This window comes from Elgaria multicarinata, chromosome 16 (assembly GCF_023053635.1).
Source record: "Elgaria multicarinata webbii isolate HBS135686 ecotype San Diego chromosome 16, rElgMul1.1.pri, whole genome shotgun sequence".
NCBI lineage: Eukaryota > Metazoa > Chordata > Lepidosauria > Squamata > Anguidae > Elgaria > Elgaria multicarinata.
In genome coordinates this window covers 26,524,397-26,551,891 of record NC_086186.1, presented here as the reverse complement: position 1 = coordinate 26,551,891, position 27,495 = coordinate 26,524,397, and the positions used below count along the sequence as shown (strand labels likewise).

The 27,495-nt window shown below is 48.8% G+C and overlaps 1 protein-coding gene across 1 annotated transcript; it reads right to left on the bottom strand.

Annotated features, from left to right (window-relative positions):
- Window positions 1-328: 328 nt before the first annotated feature.
- On the bottom strand, window positions 329-26,238 carry RGMA (repulsive guidance molecule BMP co-receptor a). Its single transcript, XM_063142451.1, has 3 exons — window positions 26,208-26,238; window positions 5,729-6,240; window positions 329-1,361 (listed from the first exon to the last, which is right to left on the bottom strand). The coding sequence occupies exons 2-3, from the start codon at window positions 6,218-6,220 to the stop codon at window positions 648-650; spliced, it is 1,206 nt and encodes a 401-aa protein (XP_062998521.1). The 5' UTR covers window positions 6,221-6,240; window positions 26,208-26,238; the 3' UTR covers window positions 329-647.
- Between the last annotated feature and the right edge of the window lie 1,257 nt (window positions 26,239-27,495).

Genomic DNA, 27,495 nt, shown 5'->3' with positions numbered 1-27,495 from the left:
CTGTTTGCATGAGCAAAGACCAGTGCCACACGCGTGAGGGGCGTGAACGTGCGAGGAGCAGTGTGCTGGCAGCGGTCAGGGCTCCTGGGCCAGAGCAGGTGCATCTAACGAGAAGCTAGCTGCAAAAAGAGCGAGGATTTTCTGAATATGGAGGTCCACTGATAGCACCTACTGTAAATCTCTCTCTCTCTCACACACACCACATTTGCCCAGCCATGATGTTGCAATTCTTGCCCCAGAAGCGGCAACTGCCCCGCCGCCTCTCCGAAAACTATCCAACTTTACATAAACGCCAACGTCACAATCACCACAACCACTTGTAGCACAACAAAGGGAAGAAGGGGGGAGGAAATTAGGGGTCGGGAGTGATGAGCCCCCTCCCATCATCCTTAGCGGTAGGAGGAAGGGATCAAGGAAGGCGGCCAACAGGGAGTTCTAGTCTAGTAGAGGCTCTTCAAAGGAGAGGCAGGCCTTCGTCCGGCAAGAAGGCCCGAATCCGTCCCGCGGGCCACTTTTTCTGGAGGGAGAGGGGTGAGTAAACCAGGAGCCATCCCAGTTAGCTCAGCCTCCTCCTCCTCCAGTCTACAATCATTTTGTTCTGCGGGCCCTCAGTTTCCCTGACTTGCAAGGTCCGCTGTGACGAAGGTCTATAAGAAGAGGGCAGCGCATTGACTCAAGCACGACAACAGCACCAGCAGAAGGAGGAGAGCCCCGGGCAGCTCCGCGGCGGCCCTGTTGCCTGGCAAAAAGTCTCGTGTCCTTTCGTACAGGTGCAACTTGTCCTTGTTGGAGTGGAGCATCTTAACATCTTCGAAGGCGTAGTAAGCAGCAAGGGTGAAGTTGACGTCGCCCGTAGTCAGGAGGTCAAAGACGCAGGATTGGAAGTACAAGTCCTCCACCGGAAGCTTCTCTCTGCACTTGGCCATGGCTGTCTCATAGGTGAACGCCTCTGGTGGAGACGGGGGGCTCGGGCCTTTTCGGTGAGACCGGTTTCCCGTGCCCTGGGTGCTGGAACGGAAGGCCTGGAAGTCTATTTGCTGGTTGAGCGGGCAGCCCCGGAGACAGAGATAGAGGCCCTGATTATCTCCGTCTTCCACAGCTTTCACGACCTCCTCGGGCATCCGCACGGCGAAGGTGAGGTAGCGGCCGACCTGCCTCACCACAATGGTGGTGCCGATGTACTTCGCCTGGATCTCGATGTGCTGGCCGGACACTTTTTCCGTGATCTTCAGGCTACTGGCGCCATGTTTGTCTCCGCCGTTCTTGGAACCATCCGCAAAGGCGGCGGGGAGTTCATCCATCTCAGCCTGGTACACTTTCTGCTCCACGCATTCCTGGAAGCTCTTGAAGATGATGGTGAGCTGCGTGGACAACGGCAAGAGAGGATTGAAGGAGGGAGTTACTGACACGGTCAAGAGGTTGTGAATCGAGTTGTAGCCCACCACCATCCATCTCAAGGAGCTCTCCAAGGTGATGAACCAATTTTGGGAGTAGCATTCAGCGCCTTGGAGAGATCATTTAGAGTTTGGACTGAAACCCGGAGCGGATTCACCGCCCCACTGATGTCAGAGCCACCAGCCTCCACTGAACTTATTGCTGTCTCTTTCACTGCCCCCCCACCCCCACCCCCGGCCTAACATTCTCTTCTCGATCCTCCCAGAGCGCAGGACACGGAATAACAGGCTCAAGTTAAAGGAAGCCAGATTCCAGATGGCCATCAGGAAAAACTTCCTGACTGTTAGAGCAGTACGACAATGGAATCAGTTACCTAGGGAGGTTGTGGGCTCTCCAACACTAGAGGCCTTCAAGAGGCAGCTGGACAAGCATCTGTCAGGGATGCTTTAAGGTGGATTCCTGCATTGAGCAGGGGGTTGGACTCGATGGCCTTGTAGAAATGTCTCCTCAATACTTTGAGCTAGAAAGGGAGAAATTAAAACAACAAAGAGAACAACAGGAGGCTGATAGAGAGTTGAAGAGAGCTGAGTTGGAACAACAAGAAAGGCTGAGAGAAAAAGATGGAGAGCTAGAGCTAGAACGAATTGCTTTAGAAAAGAGAAAATTTGAGCGGGAAGATCAGAGGAGAATTGAGGAAGGGGCTAGACCTCCCAAATTATCTCCTAAAGACTTTACCCCTTATATTGAGGGGCAAGATCCCAAATTTTCTTCAATACCTTTGAAAAGGCAGCCATGATTTGGGAAGAAAAGCCACAAGATTATATGAAGTTTATCCCTAACTTGTTCAAGGGAGACCTGGCTGAAATTTATAACAGTTTTCCTGTGGGGGAAGCTTTAGATTTTGCCTCATTTAAAACAGCAGTTTATAAAAGATTTCACTATGGGCCTGAATATTTCCGGAAGAAATTTAGAAGCCTTAATGCTGTGTCATCCAAATCTTTTGTGGAGTTGGGACACAAGTTAGCGGATCATTTTGAGAAATGGATCGCCTGCGCTGAGGTGAAAACCAAACAAGATTTAGTTGATTTGATGATTAAAGATCAATTAATTTTTCAAATCCCTCAAGATATAAGATTACTGGTGAGAGATAGAGACCCAAAAACTTATCAAGATGCAGTTTCCCTGGCTGATCAATAAATCGGGGCTATCATATGACCAGCAAGTCTACTAAAGAAAATAATATTAAACCAGGGTATAAACCTAATGGGGGTAAAAAGGAAGCTGAGGTAAATAAAAATCAGTTGCCAACAGAAAAGGCGGGAAACACCACCAATCCTCTGTTTGGAAAAACAGACCTCACGTGCCATCATTGTGGGTTGGTGGGGCATATTAGACCACAATGTCCCAGGCTGAGAGAAGAGAAAGAGAAAAGTACCTCAGTAAGGAGAGTGGATATAAATAAAGATGCTGAACATCCCCAAAGTTCTCAGTGTTACACATTAGTGTGGGGAGAAATGAAAGAATTAGATCAATCTTTGTGGGAAGATGTTTCAATGAATGGAAGAAAGCATAAAGCTATTCTGGATACTGGAGCTCGTTTATCAGAGCAGATCTGGTGATGAGTGAGGAGATTATTCCTCACAGAAGAATTAACATCAAACCTGTGACAGGGCCCATAATTGAAATTCCTGTAGCCGAGATGGAAGTTACATGGAGGGGAGTCACAGGGAAATGTATTTTGGGTGTTAATTCCTGTCAGGAAGAACCTCTAATCCTAGGTACTGATATCATGGGGTTAGAAGGTAGAAAAGTTTTTATTATAACACGCTCACAAGCAACAGTGGAGGGCTTGTCAGACAATTGTAACAAATCTGGAGATGCTGAAGGCATGCCTCTGCAGTTGCCTAGCAACCCAGCTGAAGGAACTGCTGAGCCAAGAAACATCGTTGCAAAAACTGATACCACGTTTGTTTTACACACAGGAAATGATCCCAGCTTGGAAATTTTAAGATCCAAAGCTGAAGCACAAAAAACCTCTTTTAGTGACACTCAGAAAGAGCAGGTTTTCTGGGATCAGGGACTCCTATACTTCCCAACTCCTATACTTCCCAAGTATAGTTGGCAGGGAGATGTCGTGATAACCATATCATGAGATCCTCACCCCTCCATCGTGCTAGATGCATAGGTCTAGCTGAGGCCTTAGTAATACTTAGAGTAGAACCATTGACATCAATTGGTGCTAAAATGATCTAAGCCTGGATGCTACCTATTTTGATACAAGCTGACTTGGCGGTAATTCATCCCCCAGTTTGCAGTGGACATGGAATGGAAATTAGGTTCCGATCGATATTTGACTGAACCTAAGAAATCCCGAAGCCCAGAAAACATCCTCATTACATTTCTGAACTACGAAATCTGAGTAACAGTGAGAAGAGCATTGTGCATTCTGCGAGGACCACAAAATGTGTGTATGCAGTTTAATGGAGATTGAAGATTTAAATCATTATTTGTTTCACTGCTTGTTATATAGTGCATCCTCCCAGAGTGCAGGACATGGAATAACGGGCTCAAGTTAAAGGAAGCCAGATTCCAGCTGGACGTCAGGAAAAACTTCCTGACTGTTAGAGCAGTATGACAATGGAATCAGTTACCTAGGGAGGTTGTGGGATCTCCCACACTAGAGTCATTCAAGAGGCAGTTGGACCACCATCTGTCAGGGATGCTTTAGGGTGGATTCCTGAATTGAGAAGGGGGTTGGACTCGATGGCCTTGTAGGCCCCTTCCAACTCTGCTATTCTATGATTCTATGATTCTACAAAAGGTCTATTACTGGCTGACAAGATTCCAGCCCTAATTTTTGCTGGGCAGGGGGATGGTGTGGTAGGAGTTCATAAAAGAGTTGGATTTTCTATCACATGCTGGAGAGGGATGCAATTAATTGCAAAATTGACGGGGCGTAACAATAATATTTTGTACTTGTGTTGTTAATTAATTGTGAGGTCTTTTGCCAATTTTCCAATACATTAGATCTCTGTATTATGCCTCTAATATCTTTATAGAAGGCAATGTATTCTATTTGCCTCTTCCCTAGATATTATTATAGCATACATTTTAATTTGATTGAATCTCCTGTCAGAGGAAAAGTAGCAGACCACAGAGGAGGGTTCTAACTAGCACTGCCTCAAGGATTTGTTCTTTGCAAGTTATGATGTGAACTGACCTGAACCACATGCCACAGACTAATATGTGGATCAGAACACACTTATCCATCAGTTTTAGTGCTTTGTTGAATTTGTAGCCCATTTCTTGGCTCAAAAAATTTACTAAAATGCATATTGTAGGATAAGATATAGTTAGATATGTGTATTTGGTGAGAAAGAACATTCAGAGATATGCATTTAAATCCATTTTGGGGGCAGATTTTATCCACACATGTGAAACTGACATGAACTGGAAATAAAATTGGTTTCTGTTTCTAGCCGTCTTCTGCTTGGTGTGCCTAGTTTGTAAATGCAGGGAGAAGGACATTGAAGGGCACCATGTTATGAGATTTGCCCTTGATACCTGCAAGCCCTCGAACCCAGAGGCATACGAGTATGCACTGAAGGTGATCTTTGCCTCTGCCACGCCTCCTGCTCGGCATTTCAGCTAGATGGGCGGAAGAGGAAAGAGGCCGCAAAGGCCTCAGGATACAGCGTCAGCTGGCCTCTCCAGTCCCCTTCCAGCCCACAGGGATGCCCCCTCTACCTTCCTTCTAGGTTGACCCCAGAGAGGCAGTAGGAATGGTTCTCTCTGCACCGGCTGCAAGGCGGAAGGGGCAGGAACTCAGATTCTTGGCTCCGAGGTCAGAGCAGTGTTTCAGACCTCAGATCCAGGAATCCAAATTATTCTATGCCCTGCCCCCCGCCACGACTCTGTTGAGGGGTCGTATGATGGCTCCTTAAAAGTGTTCTCCGGAGGACATTTGAGGTTGGCTAAGGGCATTTGCTGTCGATTACCTTTTCATTGCTGTAATTTTCTGGCTATTTCTGTGCCTATGTGCTATTTAAGTGCTTCTGTGATTGGATTTTAACATTTCTGAGGGTGCAATCCTATGCATGTTTCGACGGGGGGAAAAAAAGTCTTCCAACCCCCGGGCACCATCCTGTGTACATTATAGGGCTCGTCTTGCGATTTTGGACTACTGCAAATTGCTACGAGTGTCAAATGCAACAGAAAATGGTGTCTCGTGTGTGTTGAAATAAAAATACACACATGATATTTTAAATGAGCACCTTGGAGAGTTCCTTTAGAGTTCATGAAGGGACAGGAAGAACATGTGCCGTGTGCTTACCTTGCTGGTGGCGGTTGCCATGGAACCAGGCAGGACAGGTGTGTTGGTGACCTGCACGTTCAGGTAGTTATTGTCTATGAGCGGCCACGCCCCCTGGATTTTACACGTCTGGAAGCTGTCCGAAAACGTCCTCAGGTGGGGGTCCCCGAAGAGGCCGCAGTGGGTGTAGTTGGGAGGGGGGGCGTGTTTGTGGAAGCTCCTTTCGTAATGGCAGATCTCCGGGCTGTCCGAGCGCTCCTGGCTGTCGCCGTGGGGCGGCGGGCGGAGGCGGGGCTGCGAGGTGGGGCCGTCCTTGGAGCAGTTGTGCTGAGCCATGAGGTCGTCGATGCCGTGGACGGCCGAGTGGTAGAACAGGTCCCCCCGGCAGGTGCGCGCCGTGTGGTGGGTGCAGTGGGCGTACGCGCGCAGAGCCGTGCAGAACTCGGGGGCCTCCTCAGCGCCCGGGTGGTGAGGCCCCGACGTGGCAGCCAGGAACTCCGAGTTGCACTTCATGATTTTGCACGGAGACGTCCCTAAAAGTGGAAGGACACAAAGCACGGGGGTGAAGAAAACTTTCCGCCAAGGGATTTTACCGACGTATAATCATTCCGCGGGCAGTCCCAACAGGAAGGTAGGATCCCCTTCACCAAGGGACTATGCAGAACGGCTTGAGCTTTGCATGCAAAACAGCCTGGGTTCAATCCCTCCCATCTCTGGGGATGACCCCTTTTGGAAAACCTGGAGAGCCCCTGACAGCCAAACCTAGATGAACCAATACTCTGCATCGGTGTAAGGCTGCTTCCTAGGTTCTTATTTAAACCAGCTCTTCGCTTCGAGCAGGCCAACCCCCAAGGTCCCTCACCATTGGCTGCGATGGCAAGAAGGCTGCTGGGAGATCTAGGCTAAAACTTCTGGAGGGCTGCAAGTTGCCCAATCCTGATTTAGAACTACGAGGGCTAGCAGGGCTGGTCCAAGATATTTTGCTGCCTGAGGCAAGGACAAGATAATTCCCTCTCTCATTCCATATACAAAAGATGACTGGGCTGGCAGTTGAATCTTACTTCAACACTAGCAGTGGGTCGACACCCTCCACTGCACCAGAAGGCAGCAGGCAAGCGTAGGCTATAATGCCCCCGTAGCTTTATCCTCCGACACTTTACTGCTGCCTCCCCCAGCATCTGCCGCCTGAAGCAATTGCCTCACTTTGCCTAATCGTAGGGCTGGGCTGAGGCAAAATGGTAGAGCCTCAGGTTCAATTCTCAGCATGTCCAGGAAGGACCCCATATCTTCAACCCGAGAGCCACGGCTACTCTGTACAGACAAGACTGAGCCAGATGGACCAGTGATTTAATTCGACAGAAGGCAGCTTCCTAGATTTCATTCATATGGAAAGGAGGACTGGGCTCCTGTACCTTTAACAGTTTCAGCAGGAGTCATTCATATGCATGCAGCACCTAGTGAAATTTCCTCTTCATCAGGACTGGAGCTATACTAGAGTGACCAGATACAAAAGAAGGCAGGGTTCCTGCAGCTTTAACTATTGTGATGAAGAGTGAATTTCACCAGGTGCTGTATGCATACAGATGAGACCTACTGAAACTCCCTTTTCTACACAACTGCTAAAAATACAGGATCATATCATATCATAGAAGCACAGAACAGCAGAGTTGGAAGGGGCCTACAAGGCCATCGAGTCCAACCCCCTGCTCAAAGCAGGAATCCACCCTAAAGCATCCCTGACAGATGGTTGTCCAGCTGCCTCTTGAAGGCCTCTAGTGTGGGAGAGCCCACAACCTCCTTTGGTAACTGGTTCCATTGTCATACTGCTCTAACAGTCAGGAAGTTTTTCCTGATGTCCAGTTGGAATCTGGCTTCCTTTAACTTGAGCCCATCTCTTCGCTCCTCTGATGCCATGTTTCTCGCCTGCCCTAGGGTCTCTACTTCCCTTGCTCGGCTTTGTCCATTTTCTTCTGCTGCCCCTTATGCCTCTTCCAGAACATTTGAGAACTACAAGTTCAACCGCAGCTTTTAAAACTCAGCTAAAAACTTTTCTTTTTTCTAAAGCTTTTAAAACTTGATTTTGTTCTGACTTTATACTGTTAGTTTTACCCTACCCTGTGCCTGTTTGCATTCTCTTCCCCTCCTTATTGTTTTATTATGATTTTATTAGAATGTAAGCCTATGCGGCAGGGTCTTGCTATTTACTGTTTTACTCTGTACAGCACCATGTACATTGATGGTGCTATATAAATTAATAATAATAATAATAATAATAATAATAATAATAATAATAATCCATGTCCTGCACTCTGGGAAGTGTCTGTCCTCCTTTTCCATACGGTCACCCTATTTAAGGCAACTTCTCAAAGTAGTCAATGCACTTGTGAGCTCACTTGAAGAACGAAAGCAAAGCTTCTCCACTGCAGGGGCCCTTTGTCCAAGATGACCCAGTGCCCTGGGATAAACCACCAAGATAATAACTCCTGAGTTTGCGATGGCTTTTCTACACTTCACTGAAGTGATGAAAGGGGGAGAAATATCTCATCAAGGCCTGTAGGGGGAGATGTTTTACTATGGATCTCCTGGAGTTCAGCTCTGGAAAAAATATCTCCAGTTGCCTCCTTGCACACAAGTCTCCATATAAGGCCAAATTTCCAAAGCCAGGTGTCATGCATAAACTTTGACAACATCAGTGTGTGTGTGTGTGTGTGTGAGAGAGAGAGAGATGCACGCAAACAGACAAATGCAAAAGCCACCCTTTTTTCTATCCATCTCTCAATGCTGTTGTAAAGCCAGCTCAGCTTTCTGCAACCTGGTGCCCTCCAGATGCATCAGACTGCAACTCCCAGTATCCCCAGATGGCCATTCTGAAAAATCTCGGGCTGATTTTCAGTAGATCATGAAGGTTGGCCTCACAGCAGCAGCAACAAAACCGATTTTCCTCTCGCCCTAAACTATACCGCTGAAATGACAAAAGCTTGGGGCAACGAAGAGCGGATTTCTGTGTGGCCGACTGGTGAGCTCCGATCAGTTCTGTTCCTTAGAACAAATTCCCGGCTCAGAAGACTTTAATTCCACGGGTTTGTCTTCAGCATCAGCCTCAGCTTGGGGCATCCTGGGGCATGACTAAAAAGAAAAGTGAGTCCTGTGTCTAAAGTCTCCCCCTCATTGAGTTCCTTTAAAGCCCTCTAACGACCATCCCCACATCTTGTGGTAGTGAATGTCAGAAGTTGAGAAAAGGCTTCCTTTTGTCTGTCCCGAGTCTCCTGACAGTCAATTGCATGGCCACATGTTCTCTGGTTACAAAGGGAGAAATCCCACCCTCTCTCTCAACAGCCTGCCTGCTTGCTGAGCACTGGTAAAGTAGCTGCCTCCATTCTGATGTCCTCCACATCGGTTGGGCTGCAACTCCCATCATCCCCGGCTGAGCTAATGCCCCTAGGTTAGGATGGATAGAAGACAAGGCTATCTCAATGGGCTTCTCTAAATGAGCGCTTTATAGCACACTCATGGAAGTTTGCAGGTTGATTTCATGACATTGTCAACAGTCAGGACGTCTCCCACGATTCCCCCACCCGTATTCCGTTTTCAAAAAGATCAGAGATAAGCTGGAATAAACTCTTAAAGGTGCAAAATCGGCAGTGTGTAAAGCTGGCATTGCGCTAAGAACTTGCTGAAGAAAGCGATCCGAGGGAGAAGAGGGTAAAATGCCTTCCTGCAACAAAGGGAGACAGATCTGACCCCCGCCCCACCAAGAACACCCCTGTAAGTTCAGTGGGGCTTACTCCCAAGTAAGTGTGCCAAAAGTTGCAGACGTGCAGCACAATCTTACATCTACTCAGAAGAACGTCCTGGCTTTCCTGGGGGCTGCGAGGAAACAGTACAGCACAAGTTATGCAACAAAAACAAGACTCCCCCCCTCCTTTGTACACGTGCCAGGGAGGGAGACGCTCCCTTGATACAAACCCCATGTGCCTGCCATATAAAGAAACCCATCCTAATACTGCAAAGAGCCCAAACGCAGAAAGCCATGGTAAGGCTGCAGGGTTTTTCCTTAATGTAGAGACACTGAACGCTCCCTACGACCGCAACACAGCAGAACCAGGAAATGAAACAGCGGAGTTGTTCAGTGACAACCCTAGCAGTTAGAATAATGTATCCAGTTCAAGATCGCAGCCCGACCCGCATGCTGCGTAGGACTGCCGTGAGCTCACGGCGGGCCTTGCACCTGGCTGGAGCGCCGGACGCGGCCCCTCCTCGCTAATCTTCCTGCTCAAGAGAGATAAAGGCTTCCTTTGGGAACGGAGCGATGTCCCAGATCTCAAGCTGAGACCCATTGCAGCTTGTCGGCCTAAATCTGTTGGCAAAGCTTCCTCCTCCTGCACCTTTGCTCTGTGCCCGCTGCCTTCGGATTGCACAAACACCTCACCTGTGTGACTCAGTCGCCTTGGCAAGGACGCCGGTGCACCGGGGAGCGTGAAGCCAAGATCTCTTTGGCTTGCCAGGGGTGGAGGGAACGTGTGGAGGCAACGCACAGGAGCAAGGCAAATCTATCAAAACAAATACACCAGTTCCACATGGCAAATCCAGGCAGGATGGTGGTATGAGGGCTGGAGAAGAGAGGCGGCGGAGAGCCTGCGCTACGCAACGGGGAGATGCTAGTTCGAATCCCGTCTCTGCAGTGAGATCAAAGGGCCACCGCAAACGAGTTGCCCTTCTCTCAACTGCGATATTATTTATTAATTTTTGTGACTACTCTTTATTCATTTATATTTTTATTTACGATATTTATATACCACTAGATATAATAAATTCCCTAAGCGGCTCAAATGCTACATTTATATCCCAACTTTTTTTCCTCTTGCAAGGAATCCAAGGTGATATGGTCCCCCTTCTCTCCACTTTCACCGCACAACAATCCTGCGAGGCAGTTTAGGCTGGGAGTCAGTGAGCCCAGCGAGCTTCGTGGCCGAGTGGGGTCAAGAACCTGGTTCTCCCAAGCCCCAGTGCAACGCTCTAACCACTACACCACACAGCCTCTCAACACTGGTTATATTCCAACCCCTACAGCACGCTCAGTGTTGGTGGCACTTTCCAAAGAACGAGAGGAAAGGAAACGTACCATCTAAGAGGCCTGCTGAAAGGTTGGCTGAGCTAGTGGAAGGTGAGTCCTTTGAACACTCACAACACTCAGTGTTGCCATCGTCATCGTTTTTTTCTCTGCAGGAGGTGAGATGAGCTCAGGCCCATCCCAGATGGTGGAGATAGAAATACCACGAAGAGCAGCTGTGCGGAAGTGAGATTTCCAAATCTCTGGGGTGGAGCCTGGGAGGTACGTGGTGGAAGGTGGCAACGTGGGAAGGGCCCTGGTGGGTGGTTGAAGTGGAAGCCTAGTTGCTGGGGATGAAGGGTGGGTGGGGGAAAGCTGGGGCATCAGGGAGCAGAGCTCTTGCCAAGCCAATGGGCCCCCTGGAGACGTTACTCCTTTCCCTAGGGACCCAGAGATGGAATTTGCTACCACAAGACATAGTGATGGTCAACAATTTGGATGGATTTAAAAGGGAGGTTGGATACATTCCTGGAGGAGAAGGCCATCAATGGCTACTAGTCCAGATGGCTGTGTGCTATCTCCAGTATTTTAGGCAGTAAGGCTGTGTGCTCCAGTTGCTGGGGAACATGGGTGGGAGGGTGCTGCTGCACCATGTCCTGCTTGTTGGTCCCTGGCTGATGGCTGGTTGCCCACTGTGTGAACAGAGTGCTGGACTAGATGGACCCTCGGTCTGATCCAGCAGGGCTCTTCTGATGTTCAAACTCTGAAGCCTCAGCCCCCAAACACAAAGACCTGGCTAAGGGGGAGACAGACAGCCCTGACCCACAATGGATCCCTCCTCCCACGCAAACTGCAGCGAAATAAATGGGTTGGATCCAGGATCTACTGTCCACGAAAAGAAGGAATGAAGGCCCCTGAGAACAATTTTTGGGGCTCCTCTTGCTCCTCCTGTTCGGCAGCGTCTCTTGGTTCACTAAGAAGCATATTCAAGGGGCCGCTGTGGGAAAGAGGGGGCGGGGAGGTCCACTTCCGTCAGCACAGTTGATCCAGCTTCAATCGGGACGCAACCCAGTGAGTGCCGCAAAAGTGCGCACCACCAGCGGTGATGACTCATGTGGGGTGGGGTGGTGGTGGTGGAAAGACACACGGGTGAACACACAGCGCTCTCCTCGGCTGAGTCAGTCCCATGGTTCCTCCAGCCAAGAGATGTCCACCCTGACTAGCTTTAGTTCTCCAAATCCCAGGGCTTTTCGGATGTTCTTAACCTTGCGCTGCGGCCAGGAGTGAGGAAACCAGGGGCCAAATTCCATTTCAGAGAAGCCCTCAAGGGACGCATGATGGTGACGGGCTAAAGCCCAAATGGCTGGGGGCAAAAATGCAAAAAGAAAACAACAACCCAGGATATTTTAGCTCAAAGCGGTTACTGCCAGGGGAGGCTTGGTAGAGGCTTTTAGAATGGGGGGGGGGAGCTGCAGAACAGCTGAGAAACCACCCACTGATCAGTGTTTGGGAGAAAGGGGGGTGGAGTCAGTTTGATCCACGGACTTGAGGTTCCCCACCCCTGCGTGTGGTAATCTTTTCTCGTGACAGGCAGGCAGCAAAACGAGGTTGATCAAAATTCCAGTGGGTCTCCACTCAAAAGTAGCCCAGGGAAGGGTTGACCACCATGCTGCCTCCATCACAAGATATTGGTTCCCCAGTCCTGGGGAGTCGAGCACAATAGCACAATATCCGTACTTTTCCAGATGGCCATCGACAGGTTAGAACAGGTTCAGAGTAGGGCAACAAAGGGGATACAGGGACTTCAGGACCTCTGAGGGCACTTGGGACGTTCAGGCTGGAGAAAAGAAGACTGAGGGGAGACATGTGAGCCGTGCTCAGGTACATCAAAGGATACGGCAGGGAGGATGGTCAAGAACTATTTCCCAGAAATTAGGACCCAAAATAATGGGTATAAGTTACAGCTACCTAGGTTTCCATTAAATATAAGGAAAAACTTCCTGAGGGTAAGACCTGTACAACAGTGGCTCAGTCGACCTACAGAGGTTGTGGGTTCTCTGGAGGTGTTTAAGAAGGGGCTGGACGGCCACCTCTCATGGACGGCTGAATTGGTTTTCCTGCACATTGCAGCAGGTTGGAGTAGATTATCCTTGTGGTCCCTTCCAACTCCACGGTTCTATGATTCTGTGAGACACCACCACTGTTTTCCCTAATTTCCCCCTGCTCCCCCCCCCCCGGTCTTACGTGGAATTGGGACGGAGCCATCCTGCCTTTTGACGGCATGCTGGGAAAACAACAGTGCCTCGCGGCCTCCTACCCCCATCCAGCACACCCCCTACGGCAGCCTGCTTTGGCACAGGTCTGGAAAACGTTGCTGAACCCAAGCCAAGAAAACACTGCTTGTTCAATTTCACATAATCCATTTTCCATCGACTCACAATACATCTGCCTTTCAGACGCGGATGACTTCGCACAGAAGCTCAGAGAGGGGAAAACGGAACGGCTCGTCCAGGGGGGACAGGCAAAAATGCAACCCCATCCTCCCCAAACGTGACCCAGTTCTGCTTGTGGTGTAAGAGGCAGGGCTGCAAGCATGGCGCAGTTCTGCCCAGGCACAGAACTAAATAAACAAAGTCCGGATGTGGCGGTAGATGCAGATAAGATCCAGCAAATTAAGAGCAGCAAGTTGCTAGCCCTCATGGCCGTGACCTGATGCATGACAAACCGTGGGCAACGCCTGTTGAAGACAGAGGGTTGTTGACTGAAGAAACTCGTCCATGGCTGCAGAGACACTCAAGAGCCCTTGCGCTGCCCAGGACAAGCAAAACAGGCTGAACTGTGCATGCTACACGTCAGAAACTTCCCGCAGCTTGCATAACCTAGATGTGTCATGGAACTTAGCTTTCCTTGGTGCGGATTTTTTTATTTTATTGTATCACACAACATATACAACCCTGGTTTCAGTGGGGGCTGGGGGCTGCGATGTCAGTGGGGAGGAGAATCCGCTCCGGGTTCCGGTCAGAACTCTAAAGGACCTCCACACCTGGGAGAGCTGCTTTAGAGTTCTGACTGAAACCCGGAGCGGATTCTCTTCCTCACTGACATTGGAGCCACCAGCATCCACTGCCTGGTTTATTTATTTATTTAATTTATTTATTGCATTTCTATACTGCCCAATAGCCGAAGCTCTCTGAACTAGATCAAAATCTCTCTCTCTCTCTGGTTGCACATGTGACGATTCATTTACATACATGAGTTGTTCTTCTGGATCTGCACCTTAATGGCAGTGCTCACCAGGCGTCGGTGAACTGGAACTCCCATCAGCCTTCGCGAGCACAGCCATGGGAGTTGCAGTCCGACGACAACACCTGGAGAACCACATGGTGCCCAGCCCTGCTTTCCTCTCCCTCTACTTTCTTCTGGAGCTCAGCATTTATACGGCACTTGTGGAATTGGATTTTTACTTTTACTGGTACCTTCGCTCTTTTAGCTCCTCCTGCTTTAACGAAGTCCACGTAGCAACGCCCTTTCCCATCTGTGGCTGCAGCCGCCTTTCAAGAAACAGATGCAATGCAGTACTATATGATAAGGGAAAGCACTTCTGAGCATGTACAGAATGCTTTGCCCTCAACACAGGGCCTGTGCAGCCAGTCTCCTTTGAGGGGGGGGGGGGTTCCTTACAGGCCAAAGGACCACAGGTCCACTGCATGGTTGGGTCACAGTACCTCTCGATTTCAAACAAGGATGGGGGAAAGTTTCTTTTGCTGGATATTTAAAGATGTTAAGCATCCATCCTTTGGAAGAGGTGTTTTCTAAATGCAGTCAAAACCTCTCTATCTCTCCTGCTCCCTCTCTCTCTGTGCGCACGTGTGCGTGCATGCAGTAAACTTTTAATGCTGATAGTGGCACCCTCATCCTTAAGCAAAAACATTTGCCAAGGCTCGATTCCTGCTGAATTTCGTCCCCCGGTGCTTTTGAAGCTGCCTCGTTCTGACTCAGGCCATCCAACCCATGACTAACGGTGGCTCAGAAAAGCAGACCAGATATCCACTCGTAAATTACGACTATATAACACCCGTTCAAATGTTGATAGTGTTATGAGGTCCTCAGTCCATTGCATTACGGGAGGTGAGCCTTGGTCCTTCCAACGGGATAATAACCCTGCAGATCCCTTGCAAGAGCCGGTCCTATCATTAGGCAAAGTGAGGCGGCCGCTTTAAGCAGCTGATTTTGGGGGTCATGAGAAGGCATCATATTGTCAGTTATCGAGTTTATTAGCATTTCGTCTTTGCCTCTGGGGAGCAGAAGAGATGCTTGGAGAATGTTCTGCCTGAGGAGTCAGAACAACTTGCCTGGCTTTGGGTGCAATAGGCAATACTGTACTGTACACTGATGGTGCTATATAAATAAATAAATAAATAAATAATACTGAGCTTACACACACCAATCTTCTGATTCAGTATAAAGCTGCTTCCTGGGTTCCTATTTAAACCACTTCTTCATGTAGAACCATGAGGGCTGGAAAGTTGATCTTCAGGGAACAGCTGTACCTGCCTGGCAGAGCACGGGCCTCGTGTGCAAAGGGCCTCACGTCCAGCCCCGGCCATCTCCAGGTAGGGGTGAGATAAAGAACCCTGACAGAAGCCCCAAAGAGCTGCTGCCAGTCAGTGTAGAGGTAATGCTGAGCTTAGACTTACTACTGAACTTACTCAGACCAATGGCCTGATTTTGGCTAAGGCAGCCTCCGACGTTGCTAACGCTCTAGGGGCTAACGAGGCACCTGCACGTTAAATAAAATAAAATAAAAACCTTAGAGCCTTCTTGCTCTCCCTTTCTAGCCTCTAGCCTTGCTCTTTCTCTCTTGCTGCCCGCTTTATTAGATTATTTACAATCTCTCTCACGCCACATCTAAACAGGTTTATTTATTTATTTATTACATTTCTATGCCGCCCGATAGCCGGAGCTCTGTGGGTGGTTCTCAAAGCCACGAAGAAGAAAAGATAAAAAGAATAAAACACCATATTAAAGTAACAGTCAAACATCTTAAAATTCAACTGGGCAGGCCTATCCAGTCAAATTTTAAGACGTCTGACGGTTATTTTAACCAGTTTTATGTATTTTATAGTATTTTTGTATTCAGTGTTGTTCTCCTGCCTCAATCCAGAGAGAGAGAGAGAGAGAGAGAGAGAGAGAGAGAGAGAGAGAGAGGCGGGTAAGAAATAATAATAATAAAAAACAATACCAATGAAAACCAAGGGTGGTCAATCAGGGAAAGCTTCTTGAAATAAAGATGTTTTCAGGAGGTGCTGAAAACGACACCATGTTGTTTGCCTTGCTGTTTTCCCCTCCCTCCCAGCCTCTAGCCTCACTTCCCCCCCTCCTTAGCTCACTTTTGACTAGCCAGCCCCCCACTGAAGCCATTATGTCACCAGCTGCATTCTCTGTGGCAGCCATTTTGTGGCGGTGCCCACAGAAATTTCTCCAATTCCCAAACGTGCCCATGGGCCCAGAAAGCTTGGGCAGCCCTACGCGAGGGTCTCAGGCAGAGAAGGCTATTTCCCAGCGCCATTTCTGGAAAGCCTTGGAAGATGCCAAGGACTCGATGCTTCAGGCAAAGCTCTGTGCCTGGCATAAAACCACCCAGCCCTTTGACCGTTCAAAGTGTTTCACACGCATTAGCTCAGAAACGTGGACAGAGATGCGGTTGGGAGTTTCGCAGCGGCGACCCAGCCTTCCGCCCACCCTCACAGAGGGGTGATTGATGCCCCCTTTCAGTAGGGCCCTGCATAGCCATCGCCGCACGGAGAGGGACCCGTGGAGCGAAGCCAAGGCTGCAATGGCCGGAGCGGGAGAGAAAGGCTTTTTGGCGCATCCCCGACACGCCGTGAAGTCGCTGGGCCTTTGAACTGCTCATCATGCGCACAGATCCCTCGCCAAAGAATAGGCTGATTATCGCAGCCTTGTTTGCATGACAAAGGAGTGGGGGTGGGTGGGTGGGTGGTGGAAAGGCCCCATAAAAGTGATTTGACTGGAGTGGAAGAGAAAAAGAGGGGAAAGGGGGGGGACCCTGGAAAAGCAGCTCTGAGAAATGAGCTTCAGGAAGACAATGAAATCTGCCATCAAGGAGAAAGAAAGAAAGAAAGAAAGAAAGAATGAAAGAATCTGATAGACCAATAAATTTACCACCATGTGCAAAGGAATTAGGTCAGATTTCAACAGCATGGGGAGAGGCGTGAAAGGAGGGGATATGTGTGAAAACAGAGCCAGCATTCCTAAAATGGTGATTTTAGTGTGAGTGTGTGAGTCTGGAGTGGCGGGGGGGGGGGGGGAAGAGCCCAGAAGAAGGAAATGCTTAGCAGGCAGAGAGGCAGTTCCAATGTTTTGAGTCTGGGATTCCAGGCTGTTCTGTCTATGGAAAGATGGGGGAGGATGGGAGAAGTAGTGCCAAACATCGGGAGGGCACCAGGTTAGGGAAGGCAGCTCCAAGGAGCCCCAGAAGTGCTCTCAGAATCACTTAACCCAGGTTAGGAACATCAGAAGAGCCCTGCTGGATCAGACCAGGGGCCCATCCAGTCCAGTCCTCTGTTCACACAGTGGCCAACCAGCTGTGTCGACCAGGGACCCACAAGCAGGACGCGGTGCAACAGCTCCAGCAACAGGTTATACACAGACTTGCTGCTTTTGATACTGGATTAGATCAGGTTAGATCAGCTTGCCCCAACCTGGTGAATTCCAGAGATTTTGGACTACGAAGCCCAACGTTCCTGACCATGTCTGGCTGGGGCTAATGGGAACTGAGCTCCAAAACAGCTGGGGATGGCCTGGATGTCGCTTCTGCTGATGGGAAGGAGCTGTTCACCGAAGGTGCCTCTGCCCAATTTGCCTCCCCCCCACTGCACTGCAGCCGACCCGGTTCTGTAAAGTTCCCCACCCACCCTCCCTCCATGTTGCATTTTCAGCAGGCTGGAGGGGTTGCCATGGCGAGGAGGGGGCAGAGAGGTTTGCTTCCACCAGTCCAATTGCAAGCACCTCGATATGGAAGCAACCGCTGGAGGAGGATGGAGTAAGGCAGAGCTGAATTCCCTAAAACTATGAGAGGTGCTGTGGGGAGCAGGTTTGGATACCACCCACTGGGGCCTAAAAGCCTTCCCCCCCTAATCCCAAATGTCAAGTGGCTGGCTGGGGTTACTCAATGGAGACACAGGCACTCTGAACATGCTCAGAAGCACTGCATTATTCCCTCACACAATCCAAGTATTAACCCCCACCTTGGGACCTCTCACTGTCGGGAACAGGATACTGGGCTAGACAGATTCACTTTAGCCTGGTCTTTTTGGGGTGGACGGGTGGGTAAAAAGACTCTACAAGTCTTCCCTCTCAAGTCATTCTAAGAGCTTCATCACACCAGCGTTATACTGTGCAATCACTGCGAATTGCATGCAAAGGGCTCAGAAGTTTCGCACCTTATAGTCTGCTTTGATTGTGAAGTACTCCCATGCACCCTGCCTTCATTGTGCTATAAAGCCAAAAGATTCACCGTATTTAGCCCCTACTTTTTGAGCGTATCTTCCGAGCCGCCGCTGGGGAGCAGGAGCAGGATTTTAAAGAAATGCCTACATCTGCGTAAGCTTTAAAGATAAAGACACCCAAATTGGCACAGTAGTAGATATTAGGGAGAGCTTTAAGCATACCAAATTGAATTGAATTGGGTCATCCGTTGATTTTTAATGATTTTTTTTTACATTTCCCCCCTTCAACTCACTTCCTGGTATGCAAAGGATTGCTGTCGCCCGGTAGCAAAAACAACAACCGCGAAAGCTTAGCGCTACGGGGATAATCCGAGGGAAGCAGGTACGTGGGATGGAGCTATATAAGCCAAATGGTTAATAAGAACATAAGAAAAGCTATGCTGAATCAGAGCAAGGGTCCATCTAGCCGAGCCCAGCACTATTCACCCGGTGGCCGACCAGCTGTTGACCAGGAACCCACAAGGAAGACATCAGTACAATAACACCCTCCGGTCCATGTTCCCCAACAACTGGTTGCACACAGGCTTACTGCCTCAGATACTGTAGGTAGCACATAGCCATCACAGCTAGTAGCCCTTGATAGCCATTCCTCCAGGAATGTATCCAGCCCCCTTTTAAACCCATCCAAAGTGGTGCCCATCATCACAACACCTCACAGGAGTGAGTTCCATAGTTGTGTGAAGAAGTCCTTCCTTTTATCTGTCCTCAATCTGAGTCAGCTTCATGGGATGGCCCTACTCCAGAAACTGGCTCTCTCTAGGACTGGTCCGGGAGGAAGCCAGCTACGTTCGCAGTGGTGAATGGAGCTGAGGTGCCCCCTCGCCTCGCCGCCTCCAGGGCCCAAGCAGAGAGCCATCAATCAAAGCCATGCACACTCAGAGGCAGAGACGTGGGAGGGGGCGGTGCTCTGCCCTCCTCTGCCGGCTGGGGGAATTAGAAGCTTGCAAAAGGGGAACTTCAAAGCCCTCGGAACAGAAGTGTGCCTAAGATGTGAAACCATAAACGTGAGCTTGAAAAACGATCTTTTTAGACGTTGCAGACCTGACTGGCCCCCATCCCCTCGGATGGTGGATAAGACGCCCCCCGCCCCAAAAAGGCTTCCCTCCCCACTCCTTCAAAGCTAAAACAGAACCAGGGCTGGCAAAATAGGCAGAGCTTGAAGAGAGGTATTCAGGAAAACCTGAGCGTTTTGCCGTGCATGGCAAGTACCCCCCTTTTAATCTCCAATCAGTAAGGCATTGATCTCTTCTCGCACGTCCCATGCCTACAAAGGGATTTCAATAGCACGTACTCAGGTATTGATTTGAGCTTCTTTATGTCCCCAAAGCAGAGAGCACCACGCACACCCCTGGACTAGATGCCCCCCCCCCCCGGTCTGATCCAGCATGGCACTTGTTATGTTCTCATGTCCTAACCCAACAGGATATGATCCATGGGGCACTCTCTTACACAGCTCCCATTTCCAGGCTGCTCCTGCACAATCCCTGTTCATTCAGGTGGCTTGTGTAGGAGAACCTCCTGGTAGACCAGCCCTGATTTCATTAAAATAATCCTGCCCCCTGTTTCCACCAGTTTTACTGCAGCCATGAAACACTTAAGACCTAGCAGGAAAGGAATATGCTCAGGCTAGGACTATGGCAAACCACTGAGAAAGGAAATTCCACATCTGTGGATTAGCTGTGGAGAGAAAGTCATCCCATATGCTCTGGTGCAGCCTCCGCCCACCTGGTGCCCTCCAGATGCTTTGAACTAGGTGAAGGATGATGGGAGTTTAAGTGCACCAGATTCAGGAAGACTGCATGCATGTTTGGGGAAAAGAGAGAGAGAGAGAGAGAGAGGCGTGGATTGGCAGGGACTTTGCATATTAAAAGGGCTCCAAAGAACAGTACGCACCGTTCCCAGTATTCTGGTGTGAACTTGAACAAGGCTCTAGGGTGGAACTATGATATTGAAGGTATCTGGCCAGTGGCCACACAGATTGCAGCAGGCTCAATTGCTACCAGGATCACAGGGGCAGTGAGTAGGCTTTGCCCCCCATGACAACAGTGTTCCTAAATCCACCCGCGTTCCCCCCTCCACCCCGCATGAGTAAACGGGTCCATTCATTCCTCTGGGGAAAAGCATAATGCTGTCGTTGAGAACTGAGAGGGTAAAACTTGCTCTCTGCCCTGGGTCGCTTTGTTGTCCCACTTTGAGGTCTGCGCATCATGTGCTGCTATGCGCAGGGACACAAGGCACAACTCCTCGCAGCACACCAGCCCTCCCCGTAACAGTGGGTATTTTGCAAGTCAATACAGATGTCGGGAGATTCCAGCCCGGCTCAAACGGCTTCAGCTTGTCTCAGCCACAAAACGATCTGGCGCAAAAAGACTTCATTTGGGGGATCTCATGCCCTCGGATCGCTAAGCTCACTGCAACGTGCGCACGTGTCCTCGCTCGCTCTGCCTCACACACAGGCAGGCCCAAAGGAGTACAGGAAAAGAGCCCCGGGCACATAACTCCAAACAAAACCAGTGTACACAGCTGAGAACCTGCCAAGGTGTTGCAGCATCTCAGGTGGAGGTGTCAATTCCAGCAATGGGTGTGGAGGATCAACGGAGAGAAGGCCGTGCAACCCATAGATATGGGTGGCAACGGTATGAGAGCGCACACCTGCATTTTATCTAATCGCCAGGGCTTGATCTCTTGGTCGCTGCTGAAGCTCACCCACCCAGAGCAAAATGACAGGCACATCCTTTATGGAAAACGATCCACATGGATCTCAGCTTCACATGCCTGCGTCTCCCTCTATTGAAATAATTTCCTTTCACTTCCTGCAGAGACAAACTGGAACATTACAAAAAAAAAAGAAGACATAGCCAGTATTGCAAGATCTGAGCAAGCTGAAGCCTCGTGGAATCGCTTGAGCTGGGCTGGAACCGCCAGGAGACTGTATTGACTTGCAAAATGCCCTCCATTGTGACGGGCTCTGCGCAGGGAGGGCTTGGGTGGTGTGCAATGCGTCCGTGCGCACAGGGGCACATTGCGCACAGACCTCAAAGTGGGATTCCTGGCAAGAACAACAAAGCAACCCAGTGCAAAGAGCAAGTTTTACCCTCGCTGCAGCGGTTCCCCCAACTACAGCGTTATGCGGGGGTGCAAGAGCCAGAAGCTAATCTGGAAGCGGAGACGTTTGCCAGAATGTATTAGCAACAGCTGCATTTTAAATAGGGCTGCAGGTGTTGATTCATCAGCAGGATTCATTAACAAAATAGCCGTTGAGAGACAGTGTGGGACAATGGTTAGAGTGTTGGACTGGGGAGAACAAGGTTTTGGCCCCACCCAGCCATGAAGCTCCCTGGGTAAATTTGGGTCAGTCCCTAACTCTCAGTCTGTCCTACCTCACAGGGTTGTTGTGATGATAAAATAGAGAAGAGGAGAACCATAAATAAATAAATAAATAAATAAAACCATGCAAGTCACTAGTTTTTCACCTGCTCAGACATAGCTGTCAGCTGTGACCGAAAGAAGGAAAGAACCAACTTCTGTAAAGATCCAATTTCTAATCGGCCACAGGGAAACAGCTATTTATGTGTCCGATTTAAAGATGGTTTCCCCTTCCGGCTTGCACCCAAAGCTTTCAGCTAGAAATATGTCTGCCCCACACCGCTTCTCACTTAGATCTAGCCCTTCCCTCCCTGGTATCTCCTTACCCCTTGCTCTACATCATTGGTTGCCACAAGCAGCAGGATGCGAGGCAAGTTGTATAGCACAACGTCAGAGCAGCCCTGCTGGATCAGGCTTAAGAACCTACCTAGACCAGCCCATGAGCAGGAAGGGAGTGCAAAAGCATCCTCCAGCCCATGTTCCCCAGCAGTTGTTACTGAGAAGCACCCTGGCTCTAACGCTAAAGGGAATATATAGTCATCACAACTAGTAGCCATAGATGGCCTTATCCTGCATGAATTTGTCTCCAAGAATTTGCCTAATCCCCTTTTAAAGCTGTTTAACTCAGTGGCCATTGCTGCATCCTGGGTTAGGGAGCTTCACAACTAAACGCAGAACCATAGAAGAGTAGAGTTGGAAGGGGCCTACAAGGCCATCGAGTCCAACCCCCTGCTCAATGCAGGAATCCACCCTAAAGCATCCCTGACAGATGGCTGTCCAGCTGCCTCTTGAAGGCCTCTAGTGTGGGAGAGCCCACAACCTCCCTAGATAACTGGTTCCATTGTCATACTGCTCTAACAGTCAGGAAGTTTTTCCTGATGTCCTGCCGGAATCTGGCTTCCTGTAACTTCAGCCTGTTATTCCGTGTCCTGCGCTCTGAGATGATTGAGAAGAGATCCTGGCCTTCCTCTGTGTGACAACCTTTTAAGTATTTGAAGAGTGCTATCATGTCTCCCCTCAATCTTCTCTTCTCCAGGCTAAACATGCCCAGTTCTTTCAGTCTCTCTTCATAGGGCTTTGTTTCCAGACCTCTGATCACCCTGGTTGTCCTCCTCTGAACACGCTCCAGCTTTGTCTGTGTCCTTCTTGAAGTGTGGTGCCCAGAACTGGACGCAATACTCAAGATGAGTCCTAACTAGGGCCGAATGGAGAGGAAACAGTCCCTCATGTGGTTTGGAAGCTATACTTCTTAATGCAGCCCCAAATAGCATTTGCCTTCCTTGGTGCTGCATGAAGAAGCATGGTCTTTCATCCATCCTGAACTCATGCCAATCAATTTTACTGGATGTCCCCACGTTTTGGGTCTTATGAGAGAGGAACAAGCAAAGTTCTCTCTGCCCACTTTCCCCACACCATGTGCCATCTATTATAGAAAAGCAAAACCTGACACAGGACTGGTATTTTTGGTGGTAGCCTCGTTTCTTCAAACATGTACGTCCACCACTGCACAGAGCACACTGCCAAAGCTCGGTAGAAGGAGCTGCTTCTCTTAAAACATATTGCTCATAGGGACCAGGGGGCAACTAGAAGTGTCCCTGGCATCTAAAGGACTAGTTCACAAAGAGAGTATTGGCCAATACCGTCACGCATGGCTCATGGGCTTGCAATTCATCTAGCTGGCTACTGTTAGAAACACCCTGGTCAAGAAGGAGCTGTTGTTCTCATTCAGCAAAGCATTTCCTATGTTGCTGTTATTCCGAGCTGTGATAGCAAAAAATAGAACTTCTATGGACAGAAGAAGTTGACCTCCAAATGCCAGAGGTTGTGGACAATCAACAAGGGGAATCCATGGCCTTCACGCCCTGGCTTGCAAGCACAACTCCTGTTGGATGCAGAACAACTAAACCGGGGTAGAGATCCTGTGGGCCTCCAGGTACTGTCAGATTACAACCCCATGGTCCTTGGCTATTGGCCGCTGGGGATGATGGGAACTGAAGTCCAACCATGTCTTGAGGGCCACAAGTCCCCAGATGGACACTTGGGAGCTGTCCCAGCAAGGCGGTTGCTGTTTGTCACCGCAAGAAGTCCAATGCAACCACCTCTTGCACCCAAGGCAGATTCAAGCTTTGCATCCTCCTCTCCCAACTTGACGCCCACCAGAAATGTTGGACTACAACTCACATCAGTCCCAGCTGGCTTGTATCATTCTAGCGCCACAAGGGAAGGAAAAGTGTACGTTTCTACAGCGATTCCTCCACAACCGAGATCACGAACCCAAGTTACAACCTGAGCCACTGCAGATGTTTGGGTTGTTGGTGCAACGGCAGCTTCTCCTTCTTGGAACGGCTGCAAAGCAAGGCTCTCTCTGGAGCAAAGAACTGTCAAGGCTTCAATCAAACACCCATTACTATTATTACAGGCTATGGTGGTGGTGGTGGTGGTGGTGGTTCCCCCCCCCGCCCCCCAAAAAATAAAAAATAAAAATGGCTGTGTTGTGGTATTTCCATGCTTAATTACAAAATTTGACAATTGCAGGTTGCAGAGCCTTTAAAAAATGTTTACGAGCGAATTTCAGTCCTCGTGAAAGTCAAAGGACTCAGTGCTCATTATGCAGACGGGCCGGGAAAACCCAACCTCGCACCAGGCTCCATTCCCCTTCCCAACCTGGCTGCATTAACGTACTTCAACCCCAATTTGCAACGCCCTCCAATTATTCCCGGCTCCTACGTTCCCCCACCCAAAACTCTGCCCACGCAGTTCATCTGTGACCACTCTGCCTGTTCTTCCTCTCCCAATTCCTCCTGGTGTTCCTCCAAAAGCTGTCAATCGTTCTGGCTGGAAATTCCAGTCTTGCTCTCTGTGCACTTCCGCTTCCCTCTCACCCATTCGAGGATCAAGGCTTCCCACCCCCAGCACATCCACCCCAAACTCACATCTCTGCCAAAAGGTCTATAAGGGTACTTTTTTGTTGTCGAAACGATGGCAATACTGAGATCTACAGAGATACTTAAAAGTTGGCAGAAGACGTTCAATTAACTTTCTTTGGAGAAATTGCAAATCTCAGGTAAATGTGTTTGAAATACCCAAATATTGCATACAACTATGCAGCGATATGATTGGAATCTAATGTTAACTTGTAACTCCTTCCTATCTCTCCTCTCTCATCTCACACTATTGCCCCGCTCGTGCTCTTCGCTCCTCTGATGCCATGTTTCTCGCCTGCCCAAGGGCCTCTACTTCCCTTGCTCGGCTTCGTCCATTTTCGTCTGCTGCCCCTTACGCCTGGAACGCTCTTCCAGAACATTTGAGAACTACAAGTTCAACCGCAGCTTTTAAAGCTCAGCTAAAAACTTTTCTTTTTCCTAAAGCTTTTAAAACTTGATGTTGTGCAGACTTCTACTGTTACTTTCTACTGTTAGTCTTTCCCTACCCTGTGCCTGCTTACCCTTCCCTGTACCTGTTTGCATTCTCTTCCCCTCCTTATTGTTTTACTATGATTTTATTAGATTGTAAGCCTATGCGGCAGGGTCTTGCTATTTACTGTTTTACTCTGTACAGCACCATGTACATTGATGGTGCTATATAAATAAATAATAATAATAATAATAATAATAATTAACGGTATCAATTACTCAGTTTGGTAATCTATAGATGTGCTAACGTCCTGCTGGAATTTGGTGCCAAATGGAGCACATTCACCTGTATATGAAACAGGTAAATATATCCCAGCTTTGGCATTAAAAAGAGAAAACATTTGTGATAGAGCAGCTCATGAAATACAGAATAAAAGTTTCCAAAAATTATTACTGCAGATATTTTGTAAGTAACTACCTCGATGTGTTTATAATCCCTTTAAAAGCAGTGCAATATTTTAAGGTTGACATACCGTATTTCTTCGATTGTAAGACGTTATCGATTGTAAGATGCACACTAATTTCAGTACCACCAACAGAAAGAAAAACCCCCTAAGACACACCCGCGATTCTAAGACGCACTCCATTTTTAGAGATGTTTATATGGGGGGAAAAGTGTGTCTTAGAATCGAAGAAATAGGGTACTAACGCAATGAGGTCGCTGGTCTATCTAGCCCAGAAATGCCAGTCTATCTAGACGTGCCTTCTGCAAGCTTGGCTGCTACAGATGCATTAGACTACATCCCCCATCATCCCCAGCAAGTATAAGCATTGATTGTGCTGGCGGTGGTTGATGGAAATTGTAGTCATACACATCCAGAGGGCACCAGTTTGGGAAAGGTTGGTGTGGGGGAGGGGATGGCAGAACTTCTTTCAGCTCGAGGGACAGGATTCCATTTCAAAGAAGCTCTTCCGGTGGTGGGCGGGGCAAAAGGGGCGGAGTCCAAAACACCAGCATAGTTTAGCTCGAAGGTCTTACTGTTGGTCACGAACCCTTAGGGGAAGCATGTCAACCTTTTTGAATGGGGAGTAAAAACAGCACCAAAAAAAAGCGCCAGGAAACCATGAAATGATTGGCGGTTGTGGGGACTTTCCCTTAATAAATAAACAAGTGAGCCATGCAGAGACAGCTTCATCCAGACCTGAAGAACGCCTTTTATTTCCACCCTGGACAACCGCAGCGGCTTTATGACGCCTTGGCCTCCTTCCGTGTTTATCCTTGGAGAACCTCACTCGTCTTCCATGATCTTAGGGCTGGGAAGGAAGAAGTGGGCATGAAAGAAGAACGGGGTGTGTGTGTATGTGTGCATATCTGGCGCACATTCAACTCCCCACAGGAGATCCTGCATTAGCGCACTGCAATGCCCCACTGCAGGTGTTCTGACCAAAGGACCACAGAGGGCCACACACAGCAGGAACGCTTTGACCAACTCACTACCGCAACCCCGTCCCTCAAATTTTGAAATTTCCAATTACTGTAGAAATTCCAGGCTTGGAGTACGGAAATCTGGAACCGACGTACACATGATGGACGTTTGCAAACAGATGTCATAGCAAACAGAATCCAATGAAATGTGATACCATAAGAACCTAAGAAGAGCCCTGCTGGATCAGACCAAGGGTCCATCAAGTCCAGCGTTCTGTTCGAACAGTGGTCCACCAGCTCCCTGTGGGAAGCACCAAGGATGTCATGAGTGCAACAGCATCTTCCCAACCATTGCAACTGGGAGGCAATATAGAACTATCACGACTAGTAGACATTGATAGCCTTATCGTCCATGAATTTGTCTAACCTCGTTGTTAAGCCATCCAAACTGGTGGACATCACTTCATCTTGCTGTAGCTAATTCCACTGTTTAGCTACGCATTGTATGAAGAAGTCCTTCCTTTTATCTGTCCTGAATCTCCCACCAACCAGCTTCATGGGATGACCCCCAGCTTCTAGAGGGAGGTAAGAAAAACAAGGGAGGAGCGGAAAACATCTCTCTATCCACTTTCTCAACTCCACACGTAATTTTGTAAACCTCTCTTGTGTCCATGTTTAGTAGCGACCTCTAAAAACAAACAAAAGTAAGCTAAAATACCCCAAGCATCATAGCTCAGAAGTAGGCAATGTGGGGCCCTGCAGATGTTTTGAACTACAACTCCAATAAGCCCCATCCAGCATGAATAATGGTCAGGAATGATGGGAGCTGTAGTCCAAAACATCCAGAGCACACCTCGTCACCTACCTTGCCTTTCCCCATAGGAAAGATACTTCAGTTCTCTGATCATTTTTTTTATGGTGTCTCTTTACCATATTGTATAGGGCAGGACTGGAAAAAAAAATCCAGGCTGCTGAAAGGGCAGGTACCTTAAAATTATTTAAGGTAATTTTACCTTAAAATTATTATTTTGGAACTTTGCTCAGAACTTGTGCCTAAAAATGTG